Genomic DNA, 19,458 nt, shown 5'->3' with positions numbered 1-19,458 from the left:
AACAGTGTGCCTATTTTGCCCACAGCCCTCTTTGCCATGCCCCTTTAGATAGGAATGTTAATAATCAAAGTATGTCAGTCCACTAAGGCCGTTTCAGAGCTCTGTTACTTCAATAAATAGCCAAGCTGATGAATTTGCACAATTGCTCAGTGAACATTACCCTTTAATGAGATCTTAGCATTTTATTACTATCTTAAGTCTTCATTTAATAGGAGCAAATACGAAATAATCATGTAATGACCAGACTGTTTTGGAAATGGGGAACATGGCGAATTTGCACAATTGGATAATTAATTTTAACTTTTATGATCACTTTAGCATTTCATTCCTACTCTAAGGCTTCTTTAATGATAATAAATGTGAAATTGCCATGCAAATGAGAAGACTGTTTTGAAAATGTTGTATTTATTGTTAATTCATTGTGTGATTGTATTAGCAGTGAAATAGGTTTAATAAACTTTGCACTTAACAAATAAACTTGAACGCATCCTTTTATGTGCAGAGTTTTCTGCTCCAATAGTGAAATCCCCGCAACTGTAAAATTACTATTAGAATAAGCATTTGCAATGCAATAGGTCTCGCATTAGGAAAGTTTGAGTTATTGGTCTTGTACATGACAATTTTTTTATTTATGTGTAGGTTTTGAAAATAGCTAAATCAATAGCTTTGTCATTTACAATGCCAATAGTTATAACTTTCGCAAATGTGACACCTATAGCATTTGTAATGCAACATGTTTTGTATTTACGTGACTTAGATGTATTAATATTACAAATAACAATGGCTTTAATTTTTTTTTAATAATCAATACTTAAATAAAAGTGATTGTAATTTATAATGGCAATAGCTTACACTTTTGTAAATAACTTTTGTAAATATTATGTTCAGTGTATTTTATTGTGACGAAAATGCAAGAACAGAAGTGAAATATTAACATATTTTTTTGACATTTGTAATAAAGCTTGAAACATTGAGAGAACATATTTGAACCAGTTGTTGTTGAATGGTTACACTGATTGATGCTGTAATGGCGCGGAGTGATGTTGTGGTGGCGACAAGTGATGCTGTGGCGTTCAGTGATGCTGTGGTAGCGCATAGTGATGTTGTGGTGCCCCTGAGTGATGCTGTGGTTGCCCTGAGTGATGCTGTGGAGGCTGTGAGTGATGCTGTGGAGGCTGTGAGTGATGCTGTGGAGGCCCTGAGTGATGCTGTGGTAGCGCATAATAATGCTGTGGTAGCGCATAGTGATGCTGTGGTGTTCCAGAGTGATGCTGTAGTGTTCCTGAGTGATGCTGTGGTGGTGCTGAGTGATACTGTGGTGGTGCTGAGTGATGCTGTGGTGGTGCTGAGTGATGCTGTGACGGTGCTGAGTGATGCTGTGGGGGTGTTGAGTGATGCTGTGGTGGTGCTGAGTGGTGCTGTTGTGGTGCTGAGTGATAATGTGGTGGTGCTGAGTGATAATGTGGTGGTGCTGAGTGATGCTGGGGTAACGCTGAGTGATGATGTGGTGATGCTGAGTGTTGCTGCTGAGTGATGCTGGGGTGGCGCTGAGTGATGCTGTGGTGGTGCTGAGTGGTGCTGTGGTGGCGCTGAGTGATGCCGTGGTGGTGCTGAGGTGGTGCTGTGGTGGTGCTGAGTGGTGTTGTGGTGGTGCTGAGTGATGCTGTGGTGGTGCTGAGTGGTGCTGTGGTGGTGCCATGGTGGTGCTGAGTGGTGCTGTGATGGTGCTGAGTGGTGCTGTGGTGGTGCTTAGTGGTGCTGTGGTGGTGCTGAGTGATGCTGGGGTGGTGCTGAATGGTGGTGCTGAGTGGTGCTGTGGCGGTGCTTAGTGGTGCTGTGGTGGTGCTGAGTGGTGCTGTGGTGGTGCTGTGGTGGTGCTGAGTGATGCTGTGGTGGTGTTGAGTGGTACTGTGGTGGTGCTGAGTGGTGCTGTGGCGGTGCTGAGTGGTGCTGAGTGGTTCTGTGTTGGTGCTGAGTGGTGCTGTGGTGGTGCTGAGTGATAATGTGGTGGTGCTGAGTGGTGCTGTGGTGGTGCTGTGGTGGTGCTGAGTGATTCTGGGGTGGTGCTGAGTGGTGCTGGGGTAGCGCTGAGTGATGATGTGGTGATGCTGAGTGGTGCTGTGGTAGTGCTGAGTGATGCTGGGGTGGCGCTGAGTGATGCTGTGGTGGCGCTGAGTGGTGCTGTGGTGGTGCTGAGTGATGCTGTGGTGGTGCTGAGTGATTCTGGGGTGGTGCTGAGTGGTGCTGTGGTGGTGCTGAGCTGAGTGGTGCTGTGGTGGTGCTGAGTGGTGCTGTGGTAGTGCTGAGTGGTGCTGTGGTGGTGCTGAGTGGTGCTGTGGTGGTGCTGAGTGGTGCTGTGGTGGTGCTGAGTGGTGTTGTAGTGGTGCTGAGTGGTGCTGTGGTGGTGCTGAGTGATGCCGTGGTGGTGCTGAGGTGGTGCTGTGGTGGTGCTGTGGTGGTGCTGAGTGATGCTGTGGTGGTGCTGATTGGTGGTGCTGAGTGGTGCTGTGGTGGTGCTGAGTGGTGCTGTGGTGGTGCTTTGGGTGTGCTGAGTGATGCTGTGGTGGTGTTGAGTGGTGCTGTGGTGGTGCTGAGTGGTGCTGTGGTGGTGCTGAGTGGTGCTGAGTGGTGCTGTGGTGGTGCTGAGTGATGATGTGGTGGTGCTGAGTGGTACTGTGGTGGTGTTGAGTGGTGCTGTGGTGGTGCTGAGTGGTTCTGTGTTGGTGCTGAGTGGTGCTGTGGTGGTTCTGAGTGATAATGTGGTGGTGCTGAGTGGTGCTGTGGTGGTGCTGTGGTGGTGCTGAGTGGTGCTGTTGTGGTGCTGAGTGATGCTGTGGCGGTGCTGAGTGGTGCTGTGGTGGTGCTGAGTGATGATATGGTGGTGCTGAGTGATGATATGGTGGTGCTGAGTGGTGCTGTGGTGATGCTGAGTGATGCTGTGGTGGTGCTGAGTGGTGCTGTGGTGGTGCTGAGTGGTGCTGTGGTGGCACTGAGTGGTGCTGTGGTGGCGCTGAGTGATGCTGTGGTGGTGCTGAGTGTTCCTGCGGTGGTGCTGAGTGTTGCTGTTGTGGTGCTGCGTGATGCTGTGGTGGTGCTGAGTTGTGCTGTGGTGGTGCTGTTCTCTTCTCTGATGACTGCCAAAGGCATGAAATGTACATATCAAGGTTTCCAGTACGTATCAAGCAGTGCTTGTCGGCGAAAACGAATTGAAAACCTACTGCATGGTTTCACAAAGACTGTGTTTGCACTATGTCTCCGCATTTCAACAGTATTTGACAGTGAGCATTGAGCGCTATAATTACCTGAATGCTTCAGGAGGCAAGGCGCTCTGTCACACGACTGACAAAGTGCTAATGTGCCTTGGAGTGTGATGCCAGATTCTAAAATGTCCGAGCAAATGTAAAATGTCTGCTTAGCCTGGATTTAAAAACACAACCACATTATCAAAATGAAATACACGTGTGTGTTGCACATGGTATGTTTTAGCAACACAAGCGACAAAGCGCTAAAAAATGAATGGACGGGTTGATACTAAATACAGATCTAGCGCAGTGCAGAGTGAAGTAAAAATTATAGTACATCATGTAAACAATAAGTCAGATGCGAAAGAGCAAAAGATATAACTGCTCACAGGATACTTAAAAGCGGCCGCATTCCTTTGAAGTGTGAAGCAGGGGGCGGGGAGCGGATCCCTTTGAAGCGAAGCTCGTACATATCAAGGTTTCCAGTAAGTATCAAGCAGTGCTTGTCGGCGAAAACGAATTGAAAACCTTCTGCATGGTTTCACAAAGACTGTGTTTGCACTATGTCTCCGCATTTCAACAGTATTTGACTGAGAGCATTGAGCGCTATAATTACTTGAATGCTTCAGGAGGCGAGGCGCTCTGTCACACGAATAACAAAGTGCTAATGTGCCTTGGAGTGTGAGGCCAGATTCTAAAATGTCCGAGCAAATGTAAAATGGCTGCTTAGCCTGGATTTAAAAACACAACCACATTCCCAAAATGAAATACATTTGTGTGTGTTGCACATGGTATGTTTTAGCAACACAAGAGACTAGGGGCCAGATGTAGGTCGGTCGGTAACGGCCGAAAATTGGTATTTTCATCCGTTACCGATCGGTAAGTAGGTGATAGGTATGTAGGGGGCATTATTTTACCGAATCGGTAAAATTACCGATTTGGTAATTTTACCGATTCAGTAAAATAAAAAATCTGTAATTTTACTGAATCTGAGCCACCCAGATGTAGGTGGGACTCTTCAGAGTCCCAGAGGCCTTACCGAATCGGTATTTTACCATCAAATCCAATTTGATGGTAAAATACCGATTCCGGTGTGCATGCACATGTGTGCATGCACACCTATGCCATGTGACAGGCAGACTTGCCCTTAGGGCATGTATGCCTGCCACATGGCACCCAAGCCTGTTTTGTGGGTGCCAGAGGGTGTCAAAGTGACACCCCCTGCACCCTTGTGAAAATCGGTATTTACCGATTCGGTAAATACCGAATCGGTAATGCCCATTCATTCCCATGGGCTTCAAAGCCGACAAGAATGAATGGGCATTACCGATTCGGTAACCGAATCGGTAAATACCGAAATCATCCAAATCGGTATTCCAGCACATCTGGAATACCTACATGTCCACCCCATAGATTTACCGATTTTTAATTACCGAATCGGTAAAATTCGGTAATTAAAAATCGGTAAATCTATTTCACCTACATCTGGCCCAAAGAGCTCAAAAATGAATGGACGGGTTGATACTAAATATAGATTTAGCGCAGTGCAGAGTGAAGTAAAAATGATAATACATCATGTAAACAATAAGTCTGATGCAAAAGAGCAAAAGATATAATCTAACTTCTCTGTATGTGCGACACACAGTTTGGATAATGACTAGGAGGAGTGGGACGGTTATTTTTTAATTTTAATTACGGAAGCTGGCATCTGAACTCTTACCAAGATAATTAAGGCATGCATTTGCTACGTGTTGTATGTACTGGCAGTTTGTTGCAAGAGGTACTCTGATCCAGTCTTTTGAGTGCTGGCTGCGTAAGGGAGTGTTGTCATGCGGAGCTGCTATTGTTGTCTTCAAGCTTTGATCAGTTAGGTGGCAAATGGACATGGAATGTAACTATGGCAACCAGCAGCGCTCCCGGCCTGTGCTTTAATCCAGGGACAAGAAAGGACAGTTGTTGAAAAAGAGGTTGTGCCTGAGTGTTTGTATATTAAGATGCCACTTTTTATTGGTGGTGAATTCTCATTAAAAGTAAACGGTCGGTGCCGCGGGGCCATAAAAGCGACAGGGCCAGCAGTGAAAGTGAGCCGTGTGAGAGATGCGGGACTATGGGAGGGAGAAGGGGGTGTGAGGGAAACAGATTTCATTGCGGGGCGGGGTGCGCATTCCTTTGAAGTGAGAGCACGGCCTCGCAGCCGTGAAAGTGAAACTGCAGGGGGGAATTAGGGGGGAGGAGAAGTGGCTGGGGAAGCTTCAGATGCCTGTAGGAGGAAGGCTGATGGCTTTGATGTGGATGCACGTTCGGCACAAATGCACCACACGAACTGTCCGAAATTCGCGATGGTTTCAGACCTTGGTTTGCCCTCTATACTCTTGTCTATTATCCCTTGTGGGAATAATAGTTGAGACCTAAAAATTGAACTCATAGTTTGTGAATACCAGAAAAATAGTAAACTTATATAACTTAATACCATTGCGAATCAGGCCCTCAATCTTTTACGTACATTGAATTGGAGCCACTGTGATATATATGTGCAGTACACCACGCTCATGCTTCATCTCTTTCTGAGCTTTCCATTTGGTTAAAAACATTGAACATGATTTATGCATGAGATCCATTTGTTGTCCCATTACTTACAGGGTGATTGCTGCTGTTTTAGCTGCATTGTTTCTATTTTCCTCCTTAGCCCATTCTTGTTTCATGTGTTAAAAGACAACATGATGTAAGACTTACCTTTAATTGCTACTAGATTTTTCAGAGGACTCCTATTGTAGGAGCTTCACATTCTCTATGAATTTAAACTAGTTGCTCTTTGCAGGGGTCTTGTGGCCACCAGACTAACACTTTAAATGCTGAGACCAATATGCGGGCGGAGTGTGAAGCAATTAGTTCAATTTTAGTTCTCCCAGCAGGTGCCTCTTCAACTGGTGCCTGGAAAGGGTACAAGATACTTTGTTCTTGCAAGAACTAGCGACTCGGGCCAGCATTGGCTCGTACCCACATGCTAACCCAATACCCTCTTGGAGCCGCAGAAATTCAGTCAGCACTCTCACTTACTCGACCACACCATCACTTCAAACACTATACTCTTCCCAGAAGTACAGAGATAGAATGATCCTGTGAAGAAGAACCAGAGAGCAGAAAGGGGATTTGTAGCTTGGGATAAACTTAGCTTTTCTTCGCCTTTCATGGTCTGCAGTGTAACTAACAGATCCCATTTTATGTGAATACTTAACTCTGTACTCACAACAGCATTACCAACTAAGAATCACACACAACAGCCAACATCACTTGTTACAGAGAAGAGCGCACATACAAACAGCACATAAGAGATATATCTTAAAGCTATGCATTAAATTGTTCACAAAAGCATGACCTTCTTGACACAACACACACACATACACACACACATCTACAGCAGAACACATTAGACATAACATCTAACAGTAATTAATTTGGGAAAAAAGTGCCAGGGCCCAAATATTTTTCTTAAGCGTCCGCCCTCAGTATAGCCGAATGCTGGGTTGTCTGAATACCAAGGCTGCATAGACTTTATTCCACCTCATGGATATTTCCTTCACCACAGTATACTTCCTGTCTTTGTGTCTCACTCTTGCAGGCTCTTTTTCATCTTTGCTTCTTCCTTTGTCACAGTCTTCTTATCTTTCTCTCTCTCCTTCTTTCTTTTTTTTTGTCTTTCTCTATCTTGCTCTGGTTAGAAATCTAATGATGAAAAATAAGTTCCACACTCCAAAAAAGCCAACCACCTGCAATCGCCAGCACATGTATAGCTTTGCTAACTTCTACCCAATGCCTTCGAGGTAAGCTGGTAGTTGGATATCATGATTCCCCATAAGTTATCTCTAGTCGATACCGAACGCCAGGCAAGGTACATGTCAATTAGGTCAGACAGCACCTAGTGGATTTCCTAACACCAAGGACTGCACCCATCAAACCTTTCACCTCACTAACATATCAATGATAAAGCTGCACATTGTGGAAATAGTAAAATAACCACAAATACAGTAGTGATTATGAAGCTTCACAAGTCATTAATACAGGACTGGGATAGAATACTTGAAACAAAGGTTTAAGGTACTCTCCCTCTGTTAGCAATGCAAGCCATTCTAAAGCCAGAATGCATTCTCTACAATTGACTCTAACATAACACGTTGGATGCATCCAGTCACTAGTAGAATGGCAGGCGCAGGAATGCAAGTAATAAACAATTGGTAAAATTGGTGTTTCCAAATACCTTATGAAGTCTGTTACTCAACTCAATAGTATTTATTTTCGAAACTTTTGGAGAAAGAAATTATGAATGAGCTATGGTGCCATACAAAACCACGACCTGGCATATATGTTCATTAATCCATTGGGATTTTTTATTTACTATCAGTCATTTTATTTTCATTTCATTCAAATGAAAACTGTCATTCTCTAATGCATGTACACATCATTTTGTCTTCGACTAGTATGTCAAAAAAATCATACCCTATACATCTGGAATAAACCTACTGATCTTGAACACTTGGAAATGACTATAGGATATAATGGGATTTTATATTTCTGCGGACGGGATATCCGTCACCGGTATAACGGAGTAACCCATCTGCCAAGGTCGTAATCCGGCACTTTGTTTTCCAATGCAACAAATGCCAGTGGTGATGGAAGAATGTTCTGACTAGGGTGGGAGCAGGGGCCTCAGCTCACTAAAATTATGGGGATTAAAAAATATTCCGGTATTACTGAATGAGCGAGTTCAACAAATGAACAAAAAACTGTAAGTGTGACGCATGCATATGTAGAAGGGAAGGAGGTAGTTGAGATGTAAATCTAAGACATTTTTTGCAAAAATGTGGTTCAATGGTGCATTGCGGTGCAGTGTTCTTAAATATTTGTATTCATTGATTCATTTTTTTATTAAAAAATATTATTAAAAACACGTCATTAACAAATCAGACTGTGTTAACCAATAAATGTGCATTGTGTTTTTTCTCACTGTACTTCAATGTCAAATATCCAAATGACCCTCTGTTTAATTATTTGCAAACTTTAAAAGTGGAGCCATTTTTAACATTGGTGCCTTTCAAATCCCACATCTTTTCCTCCTCCAGAGAACCTCATTACAAGAGTGACAAAGATAGCAATGCCATCTCTTTGAAACCATAATATAAACTTATGTATAGGTGACATCTGGACCATCTTAGACCGAGCAGAGACAGCGGATCTCATCCTGCTCAACCTCTCTGCGGCATTCAACGAAGTGTCCCACAGCATACTTATTAGAAGATTCCATGAGATCGGCATCCAAGGACCCGCATTGAAATGGATCTGCTCCTTCCTCACAGGAAGAATCCAAAACGTCAGACTGCCCTCCTTTACATCAGAGTCCAAGAATCTATTCTGCAGAGGCCCTCAGAGATTATCCCTCAGCCCTACCTTTTTAAACGTGTACATGACACCTCTCGCTAACATCAACCAAGGCATCAACATCATTCAACTCATTCTCTCCCTGATGGACAATACTAACGCCATCAGCACCAACTTCACCAACTGCATGACCATGCTAACAGAATGGATGAGAAATAATTGCCTGAAACTTAACTCTGACAAGACAAAAGTACCAGTCTTCGGAAACAGGACCTTTCCATGGGACCCCACCGGGTGACCAACCGAGATAGGACCAACACAAACTGACTACACCAGAAGCCTGGGGATCCCACCGGACAACAAGTTCAACATGATGGCACATGCAATGTAATGAGCACGGTCTTCGTCCACATCCTACACATGCTTTGAAAGATCTTCAAATGACTGCCACAGAACACCAGACGAACCATCACACAAGCACCCATCACTAGCAGACCTGACTACAGATCTACGTCCGAATCTCCAAGCAACTCACGCAGAGACTCCAGACCTTCCAGAACGCTGTCACCGCAAGACTCGTCCTCCACCTCCCACGCGGCACCCACATCTCATCTCGGAGTGCTCCACTGGCTCCCCATTCACAAACGTAGCCTGTTCAAACTACTTCTGCACACATACAAAGCCTTGACAACACCAGATCCACACACCTGAAGAGTGAAATACACCTTCACCAGCCAGCCAGAAACCAATTCTCAGCCTCACCCTCACTCAACCCCCGCACACAAAAGCACAGCAGGAAGATGCACGTTCTTCTACATCACACCTAAAACTTGGAAGGAACTCTGTCAGCACATCAGAGCCTCCTCCTTACTTCTTGAGTTCTGTAAGAAATTGAAGACCTGGCATTTTGAATTACCTTACGGGAACCTCTCGCTTTACTCCTGCTCTAGTATCTCATGCAGGATTAGTACACTCTACAAATCAACTTAACATAAAACAAAACAGCAAAACATACCAAGCAATGAGCAGTGGTTTGCTCAAAGTTGTTTTATGGGATCACATTAATTTCCATTGCCATTTCACTGCACTTGCACAAACGGCAAAACCTGTGAAAAGAAAGCTGATCCAAAGGCCCCGTTATTTTCCATTATCTTTCTAAATTGTCCCTAGGTCTGGTGTGCTGCAGCACCTGCGCACCCCTGGTTCCAATGCCCTTGACATGTTTATAACCTTCTTTTCTATGTGTAGGCATCAATAGAAAGTGAACAGTAGATCAGACAGTTGTTGAACCCTAGAGGAGACCGGAAGTGATTTAGACATTCCCGCCCCAAAATGCACCAGAAAATAAAAGCCACATAGCACGTTGTCAAGGTTTCCTTGCTCTTTATTTGTCTTGTTCCAGCCACAACTTCAACATTTTAATTGGTCGATATCACTACACGCCTTCCAAATAAAGTTGTCAAGACGTGACAGCGTTTGAGCAGAATACCCGTACACTGAGATTTAGCAACAGTCCCGGTAACAGGAGTTCACTTCCGGGCATTGAACCAATGCCGGAGACCGTATAAAAACGTACAAATATGTGCCGACTGTGGGTGAAGTGCCTGTCGGGGGGAATTGGAGAAAATCTGTCCATGACGAACCGCTGCTCTGGATGAGTTTATGACCTCACGAGGGCCTGGAACTCTGAGGAGGGAAAAAGACAAGACAGAACTGTTAACATGGGTAGTCGGAGAAGAGAGATAGGAGGTAAGGTGAGGAGGGTGGGCATATCTTAATGATTATATGCATAATGCTAACGCACAGTCATGTGAAAGATTAAGGATACAGTAATGAAGAAAAGGCTAAAATATATGTTGTTCAGTAATGAGGGTAAAGGGGTTCAGAGTCCTCTTCCTGTCGATTCTAATCCCTTCAGCATTAGACCGGTGATCACTCCAACAGAGTTTGGCCCCAAGGTACCCCAATTTGTAAACGTTCAGGATAAGGTAAGGGTGTTTCACATGAAATAATGAGTCGCGGTCGTATCCATTTTTGGGTAACTTTCATTCTTTTATTAAAAGGTAGATTGTTTAGTATGCCATGTGGTTAAATTACAGCCAACACATGTTTCACCCCTTCGGGCGGATAAGCTTAGGGCTTACTCAGGGCTTTGAAGCAAACAGATTAGTCTCTTCACATCATCAGTCAGTATTAAGTTTTATTTGTGTAAGCATCTCATTGTTCTGGTTAAATCCCCCCTCCGAGTGTCGTCGCCGAATGGAAGTTACCCCCAAACTGATACGACCTTGACTCATTATTTCATGGGAAACACTCCTACCTTATCCTAAAATATATGTTGTTTTCTGATACTTGAATTGTGTATTTACACTATACCCCACATTTATATTTAAGCGTATTAGTATGTACTTAATCTGTTAATTTTATGTTACTCAGCAACTCAATAAAAACTATAATAACAAAAAGGAATGGCTAAAACTGGGAGAAGGAGGGACACTTCTAAAGGAATGTTGCTTGTTATTGAAAGCCCATGAAAGTGCGCACCTCAAAATATTGATCACAGGAATACTGTGGTATCATAATATCGTAGACAAACTATTGAAAGGTAAGTACATATAGAGGAACTATAGATTTACTATTCTTAACTCTACATACTTTGAATCTACATAGTTCGAATATATATGTGTATATATATATATATATATATATATATATATATATATATATATATATATTTATATATATATATATATATTAAAGTACATATATATGGGGAGTTAGGTATATAAAATCTATACATACTTATCTTGTGATATTTTTTCCCTCGATAATCTGTTAACAATAGTAAGTTCCCAAAAAATTCCTTTCCCAAAATTGAGAAGGAACACTGCAATTTACATTTGTGTATGTCCGCCTGTCGTCACAAGTCATCTTTCTATGTGGGCCACCATATATGGTGACATGTTTGAGATTGGCAAGTTAGAAGTCATCATGGTTCAAGTCAAGGCAAAGTCGCTTATGCTTCTGGCATGAGCATCATGTGCCAACATTGGCTAATGTCTGGCAGGAAAAAAAAACTCTTAGGGGAAGAGAGGGGGAGGAAAAAGATTGCAAACAAGAGTATTTTACCATCAACTCCGATCTTGCCATCACCATCAGAATCACCGGCGCAAAGGAAAGCCTTGGTCTCAGCATCGCTCAGAACTCGGGCAGATGAGCAGAAGTTCTGCAGGAAGAGCCTGGGAGAAAGAATGCACACAGTCACCTTAAATAGTAATTCATAGAGCACACTATAAAAAGTCACTAGCTTTTTGGGTAATAAACAAGGAGGACCTGCAGGATATCAGAGTAATGAAATTTTAGAGAAAATACAAATCTCTGCAGACTGTACAATTAGGAGCCTGTATGCATGCCTGGTGAAAGGAAAAGCAGATGATATGGAGAAATTTAGTAACAAATGGGCATCTAAATTGAGTATTCCAAAAGAATTATTTCAAGAGTCACTTGAGCTTGCGCGTACGGTTTTATGTTCGGCACCTTTACAATCACAGCATTATAAAACACTGTACTTCTTATACTTTACCCCAGCGAGAATAGCTAAATGGGGAGGTACTACGGGTATCACTTGTCCAAGGTGCAATCATCCAGAGGCGGATATAATTCATGTCTTTGCCACTTGTCCACAGCTGTACACACTGATTGAAAATATAGAACGATTTCTAATTAGGTCATTGAAGTTACGCATAACCCTCACACCATCAATATTATTGTTGGGGATGGATCAGGATGGAGGTATAGTACATAAAGGGTTTATCTTTGTGGCTGCTGCAGTTTATAGACTGACTATAGCTAGAGCCTGGTTAGATAAAAACCCACCTATCATGCAAACCTGGTTGGCTAATTTGTTGGCAGCCTATAATTTGGAGAAACCTATTTATTCCAGAAAAGGGATAAGAGGTAAAATGAGAGGATTAAAAATATGGGAACCCATAACTAGATGGAAAGAGAATATTGGGCCTCAGTAGGATTAAGGGCTATCCCTTTGCTTTTGGTTTTTTTTTTTTTTTTTTCCTTATTGTGTTTTTATACATACTTCAATTGATTTGTCGTTATTGCCGACCCTATGTTTTACCTTATAGGCAAATAATATGAAATGTATTATACGAAATGTATAAATGTATGATGTGTAAACTGTGCAAAGTATGGAAATAATAAAAATAAGTTAAAAAAAAAAAAAAAAGTCACTAGCGTCTAGGCGCTAGAGAGGCATATGTGTATTTTACCCTCTTTAATTGGTGCCCTGGTTGACTTAAAGTGAATGATTCAGTTAACTATTGCATATGGGTTTCTATAAATGTGCTCCTACTATCAATCGTAATTGGAGTCAGTAATGATTCTCTGATTCGCGTGTTATAGAGCGATAGGTACATCAGGGTCGCCAAACTAGTGAGCTTTGATACCATGGGTGAAACCTGTGACATGCAGATACATCTCTTAAGCAGGTGGAATCAAAGGGTGTCAATTCTGTCTATATGGAAGGAAAACCTCCTCTACAAGCAAAATCTCGGTATTCTTAACTTATGTTTTTTGTTCTTCTCTTTTAATCTCTTGTTTTGTTTGGCACTTGGGTGGCCCCTATAGGGCTTTTAAGAGGATTATCAATCGAAAGATGTGATGTTGGATTACTCCGTTCTAACACTTCCCCAACTTCAGTGTAAGTGAACTGGCAACATTACCTCATACTTTCTCCTGCAACATCCTACTCTCAGCTCTTCCAAAAAGTTGGCTTGTGTGAACCACTGACCTACACATCACACAGATCTCTGCACCAGATGCACGAACCCAAAGAGCTATCTGATCAGATTCAATATGAGCTTGGAGCAATTGGGACACTTTTAATACTAGGAATAGCAAAAACAATGTCAACATTTAAGAGCTGGAATTCAGCTTGCTTAAACTATAAACGTGATCAAAATATTTTTTCCAGTAAGGATAATAAAATCCTTAAGCTAGGTAATGACCTGTGTTTTTAATTTGAAATTCTATCTTAACCCCTTCTTCCACTCCCTTGGGCTCAGATTGGGAGTGCATTGCATTTTGGTCCTAGCCAAAAAAAGCCTGAAAGGGACAAGCTGTCAACTCTCTTAACTATTGCCTTCTAAATTTTTTAAGTAAGACATTTACTCCCAAAAGTTGAAGCTTGAAAGCAATTGGACTTACCAAAAAATGGCATGCACTCCATGTTTAGATCTGGCGTTAGACAAGATCCTTTGATTTTACCAAGAATATATGTTTAATATTCTTTTAGTGGCTTTCAGCCAGACCTCTTCTTCAATTCTTCCGCACACTACAGCAAACACCTTGGTGCAATGTGTCAGCCCATTTCAGCCATTAGTTAACCTCACTGTTAGTGATGACATTCTGTCCTTTCACACAGATGACAGGCACACGCAAAGTAGTGTCGAGGGACTGCTATGGTAATATGTGCTTTTTGAGATAAAACCAAATATTTTTGATTTTAGTCAAAGTTGTTTTTAGATTGACGAGGTCCAGGCAGGTCCCCCAAGAATAAAGTTTAGCAAAGACCATGACAAAACAAAACATGCATTCACAACGCCAAAAGGCTGGCAGGTGCAGGCCAGACCTTATGGCTTTGCCAATGCTTGTTTTAGATATTGAATGTTATACTTATTTATTCCAAAATGATAATTTAAACGATAGATATATCATCGCTGTTCATCCTCCCACCCAGTGCTTCATTTAAAAAAATAATAAATGCAGGTGCCCAAATGTTTTATCCAAAACCTGCTGCTAGCGCTGTTGAATGTTGGAGTTGCCAAATACCAAGGCTGTCTAGTATTTATTCCACCTCATGCCTCCTTTTTATTCACCACCATATACTCCTTGTCCTTCTATCTCACTCTTGCATGTTCTCTTTCATACCTGTGATCTCCCTATATCACTGTTAATTAGTCATTCTCTGGCTCTTTCTTTCCCCCCTTTTCTGCCTTTTGAATTCTTGTTTGCGGGTAAAATCTAATGACAGAAAAATAAGCCCCGTCACCAAAAAAGAGTGCTGGTAGGTTCCAACTGGAACCTGCAGTTTAAATTAATCACTGCTCAAACCCTTTCATTTGTTTCATCTACACAGACCAGTTCTACCCCAAAATACATGTCTGACTATTTGTCTACTCTAGACCTTTGAGAATAAGCAATCCTATCCTGTCAAATATATTTAAGTGCTAAAGACGCCATCAGGACAACTAGGTACTCATGCAGAACTGAACCAAGAGAATTACACAAAAATGAATGTGTCTTCTGTGGCTATGTTCATTGTTTCAGAAATTGCCAATGATGTCTGATAGTTATGCCTGATTGTTCTGCCTCCACCCTGAAATGTAAACATTTGAAATAAGAGACCGGTCTTAACTCACTTGAGCTCATCCTCCTCAACGAATCCACTCTTGTCCTGGTCAAGGATTTCAAAGACCTTCTTGACCTGTTCAGGGGTCTTGCCGCTCAAGCCAACCTTGCAGAAGAAGGATTTGTAGTTGAAGGACTCAGCAGCTTCAAAAAACAGAGAAAATCCTTGTTACTGTCAGCCTTTTCTTCACATTTCCACATCCCCCATCACTGCTCCTACACACCGGCAGAATCCAGGACCAGGGAGATAGAGGGATTGTTCTCAAAGTATTTGATTTTACATTAGACCTTTTTTTGTATATCATTCAGGCAAACATGATCCAATATAAGGTCCCAAAAGGAAGGCCGAAATCTTATAATGATACTGACTATTTTTGTAGCAATTACAATACTTAACTATTTGTTGTAGTATTTCATTAGTAAAAATAAATTGGACCTGTCTCAAAATGAAAACTAGCCCAACTTCATCAAAGGTAACTGTCTATTTCCATGCCGTTTTGTAAGCAGCACTATACTTGAAAAAACATTAGTACGAACATGCAAGGTACGGTTAGCTAAAAAGCCAGAGCTAGATAATGGTGCTGTTCATGATATGGGTTGAATTGATGACAGTCAAAACTTGTTTTTCATTGAAGCAAAATAGCCTGCCTCCTAGTTAGGCGTAAGTAGCTATCACAGGGTCTAATTACATGTTGCATTCTACAGGAGGCAAGGGAATACTTGGTACAGAATGTATGTTTCCGACCAGTACTCCCACTCGTGCACAGTGCAATTACAAGTTTTCAGGCCTAAAAGATTCTAGGATTATGGGGCTATTATTGTCTGCATCTTCCATATGCAGGGTCTGTTTACACACATACATTTCACTGCTTTCAGATGGTTGAACTGGGAATCAGAAACTCAAGTGAATATACTGGCTTCACCCAGTGAACTTGTACCTATGTTGTACCTATGTTGAACTTCCCACACATGACATTAGACAATCTAGTATCTCTGTTGATGCCCAAAATGACACCTGAAAAGTTATACATTTACACAACTGCCAAGTGGCCCCCTGGCATGAGTAGCAACTTCGGTGAACCCAGATTTACTGGTCATGGTAGGATATTAGGCTCACATTTATAATGGGATGATGAAGTGGCAGTCCTAGAATACTCAGACCTGATAGTATGTAAGGCAAGGACAGTCAGAATATAGCACACATCCCTGTATTTAGATTGATCAATAGCAACTTATTTCGGTTCAATCAGATGCAAAACATGGGTTTAATGACATTGGACTAACAATGTCAAGCAGTAAATCATTAGGAAATTCTTCTAGTTAAGTAAAACTTCCAGCTGAAACCAACAGATACCATAAATTGATTTCAGGTTGCAAATGTTCGAAAGCCCAATTCTAGGTAAATTCATCGCAGGAATCTTACCCTATCTTTTTCGCTGCTGGTGATGTCCTCAAGATGAATTCCCTGTTTTTTCCAATAAACACAAAGGAAGCGCCACCCTCTTGTCCCCTTCCCAAAGATAACAAAGATTCACCTCTACCCCATTGACAGGCCCCTTTCTTCTCCAGGGTCTTACTTTCCTAGCTGGAAGCCCCTTCATCCCTTTTCCCCTCTCCCATTTTCAGTTTTTCTCTGAGGAAGTGGTGAATATATGTTTGTATGGTTGGGCATTAGTTGTGTTTTGATTCCAGGTCGCAGACGTCCTCATTTCAGCCAATTGAAAATCTAATTTCCAGTGATACTCAATTTCAGGCAACTTGTCACTGTCCTTTCCCTGCACTGATTTTTTCCAGTGCAAATAGTTCAGAGGAGAATGGAGGGATGGGGAATGTTGGTGATGAAGTCACTGCATACCCAAATCCTAATATGCTATCACATGGGTGCAATGACCGCCATTTAGAAGTGATACAAAATGTTTGTTAAATCAGTTTCCCCTCTGGAAAACCCTAGGTATCATTCAAAATGCAAAACACTCAAGGTAACAGAGAAATAAATCCAATTGTATTTTATGAAATGCATGCATCTAGAGATTTATCAATTTTTTTACCCTACTTGTGTGCCCTATTTTCTCTAGTCTCTTTTTGTGTGCACTAATGAGAAAGTACACAATTTCACATGACGGTTTCCAGAATTACCTTTTACACTGCACAGTGCAGCTTCAATGTCTTTGGCGGACAGAATATCGGTGATAGACATGGTTGAGCTGAAAGATAGAAAAAAAACACCAACTCACTCTTAAAAGAACGTCCTTGCACTGTCCTCTGGCAAGCTCTGTGATGACTACTTAAGATGTCTGTGTGGTAGTAACAAGAGTAAGCATGGCCCAGTGCACGGTGCCAAAGACTTGATGTGATGGGGCAGAGTCACTGAGCAGGTGCCAGTCCTAATAAATGCAGCAGGATAGACAGGCGACTTGAAGAAGCTCAGTGCCCCGTGGGACAGCCTCCACCACCAGAGATTACTAGACAAGGTAATGAATATTCGTGGACGGGTTGCATTTGCAAGGGCCTGGAATATTACTCCGTTTTCATACACAGTTACAAGCCGGTGGACAAGTGTACAGAGCAAAGATTAAGGCACATTCTTCCGTTGTTTTAGTTTTAGTTCATGTGTCGAGCTACAAGTGCTTATTTTATATTTGAAGTTATGCACTGTATTTATAATATAATTTACTTGAATTTCATTAAAAGTATGCCTTAAAATGTAACACGTTTCTTGCGCAGTGAAACATTTTGTGCTCATGGTGTATCATGCATGTTTTACTCTCCTAAAACATGTGTGCTATGCATTGCCTACATACAATTTATTTTAATCATGCTATTCAACCTCGATACAGAAAAGTACCAACTGAATTGCATATATTTAATCACAGACCGTATCTAACAAATGAAATACTTCTCGTGTATTTTACTTTAAAAAGTTTTGGTATTGTTTAATGGATGCTCTTTGTAATCAGTACTGTGTTATATTACAAATTAGAAATTAAATTCAACAGCTGATTAACCGTTTCATATGTTGTTTAGCTGAATAATTGTTGGATCTAATGTTTGCATCGTAAATATTAGAAGTATATTTGTTGTTTGCATGTATTAGTACACAACATGTTGCATATGAAGTCGATAGTGTAAGCAGAGAGGGTAAACCCCCTAATGCACACTCTCTTTGTAGTACATAACTACATATTGTACATTTTAGCTTACTTGCTTGTTGTGTAGAATGCAGTGTTTATTGTATAGTTTGAACTTGAATATTCTTTATATTCATGTTGTATAACATATATATATATGCAGAATTATACTTTTTCATAACTTAATACCGTTAATTCGTGCATATAAGCTTAATATAAAAGGTGGCACAATTTCAAAACCTGTATGTAAACTTACATGTACATATTTTATTGTTTGCTATATACTTCTTACATTTTAAAGCTTTTACATAGGTAAGCTAAAACGCTACTGGTTTTATAAACTGATTATTGAATTCAAGGATGTGTACCACCATTAAAAAAACTGAATATGATGACAGTCTTTTTAATTATTACTGGCACTGGTGAATGTATTTTTTTAGGTGCCCTGCGTTGTAAATCTTTATGTTTTTCGCTTAGTTCACGTAAGTGCATATTACACACTTAGTCTATACGTAACATCAAAATGTTATTGTCATTAATCATTTGATATTCTTAGTATAGGAGTACATATTGTATCCGTAACCTAAAACACTGTTTGCAGCACATGGCATCCCTACTTTGTAGCCCATCTGAATTTTGTTTAGATTGGAAATGCATGCTCTGTGTTTGTATGTGTGGGTGTTTGTATGTGTATACTAACATCACTACATTGCTTATATCAATTTCTACTATATAGTTCTAATGTTTTAAATAAGAAGCCATCATTTAGCATAATTTAGATTCAGATACCTAATTCAATGTAAATTCCAATAGATGCTTCAAAAAATCTGTTGCAGCTCAAGTGGTAGAATGGCTAGGCCACCTCAGCTCAGAGTGATCGCTGCACCTTACCTTTGGTATCTTCTGGACTGGACGAAGAGATGATCTGACTGGCAGTGGAGCGGGTGCAGTGTGCCACCCCTGGTTCCGCTGCTGCCTTTATATACCTTAGCTCTCAACCATATACAGATCTGATGGCAGCGTCATAGCCTGGGAATGGTGTCAGATGAGCCTGCCTTACTAATCATCTCGCACTATTTTTATCTCAAGAGAATACATATGATATTTGCAAACGAAATTAGATAAGTGATCAGATCTAAGTAAGAAAATATTTTACTATTAGATTTCTTCTACATTAAGTTTAAGTTAATAGTCTAGGCTTAGAAGAAATTGACCCCAATAATGGTAAAAAGATAACATTGAAGGGGGCATCGGAAGCATCTTGGTGGGAAGCACTGGCTAAACATTTTATG

General features: G+C 41.3%; 1 protein-coding gene across 1 annotated transcript; it reads right to left on the bottom strand.

Moving 5' to 3' along the window:
- Positions 1-9,978: 9,978 nt before the first annotated feature.
- Positions 9,979-19,185, bottom strand: LOC147684863 (parvalbumin beta-like). Its single transcript, XM_086940732.1, has 5 exons — positions 19,058-19,185; positions 17,175-17,242; positions 15,050-15,182; positions 11,745-11,854; positions 9,979-10,301 (listed from the first exon to the last, which is right to left on the bottom strand). Exons 2-5 carry the CDS (start codon positions 17,233-17,235, stop codon positions 10,276-10,278), a joined length of 330 nt encoding a protein of 109 aa, XP_086796858.1. The 5' UTR covers positions 17,236-17,242; positions 19,058-19,185; the 3' UTR covers positions 9,979-10,275.
- Between the last annotated feature and the right edge of the window lie 273 nt (positions 19,186-19,458).

The sequence above is a fragment of the Lissotriton vulgaris genome, chromosome 10, assembly GCF_964263255.1.
Source record: "Lissotriton vulgaris chromosome 10, aLisVul1.2, whole genome shotgun sequence".
In the NCBI taxonomy this organism is placed as follows: domain Eukaryota; kingdom Metazoa; phylum Chordata; class Amphibia; order Caudata; family Salamandridae; genus Lissotriton; species Lissotriton vulgaris.
The sequence above is the reverse complement of the archived record's forward strand: the minus strand, read 5'-3'. Positions and strand labels throughout refer to the sequence as shown.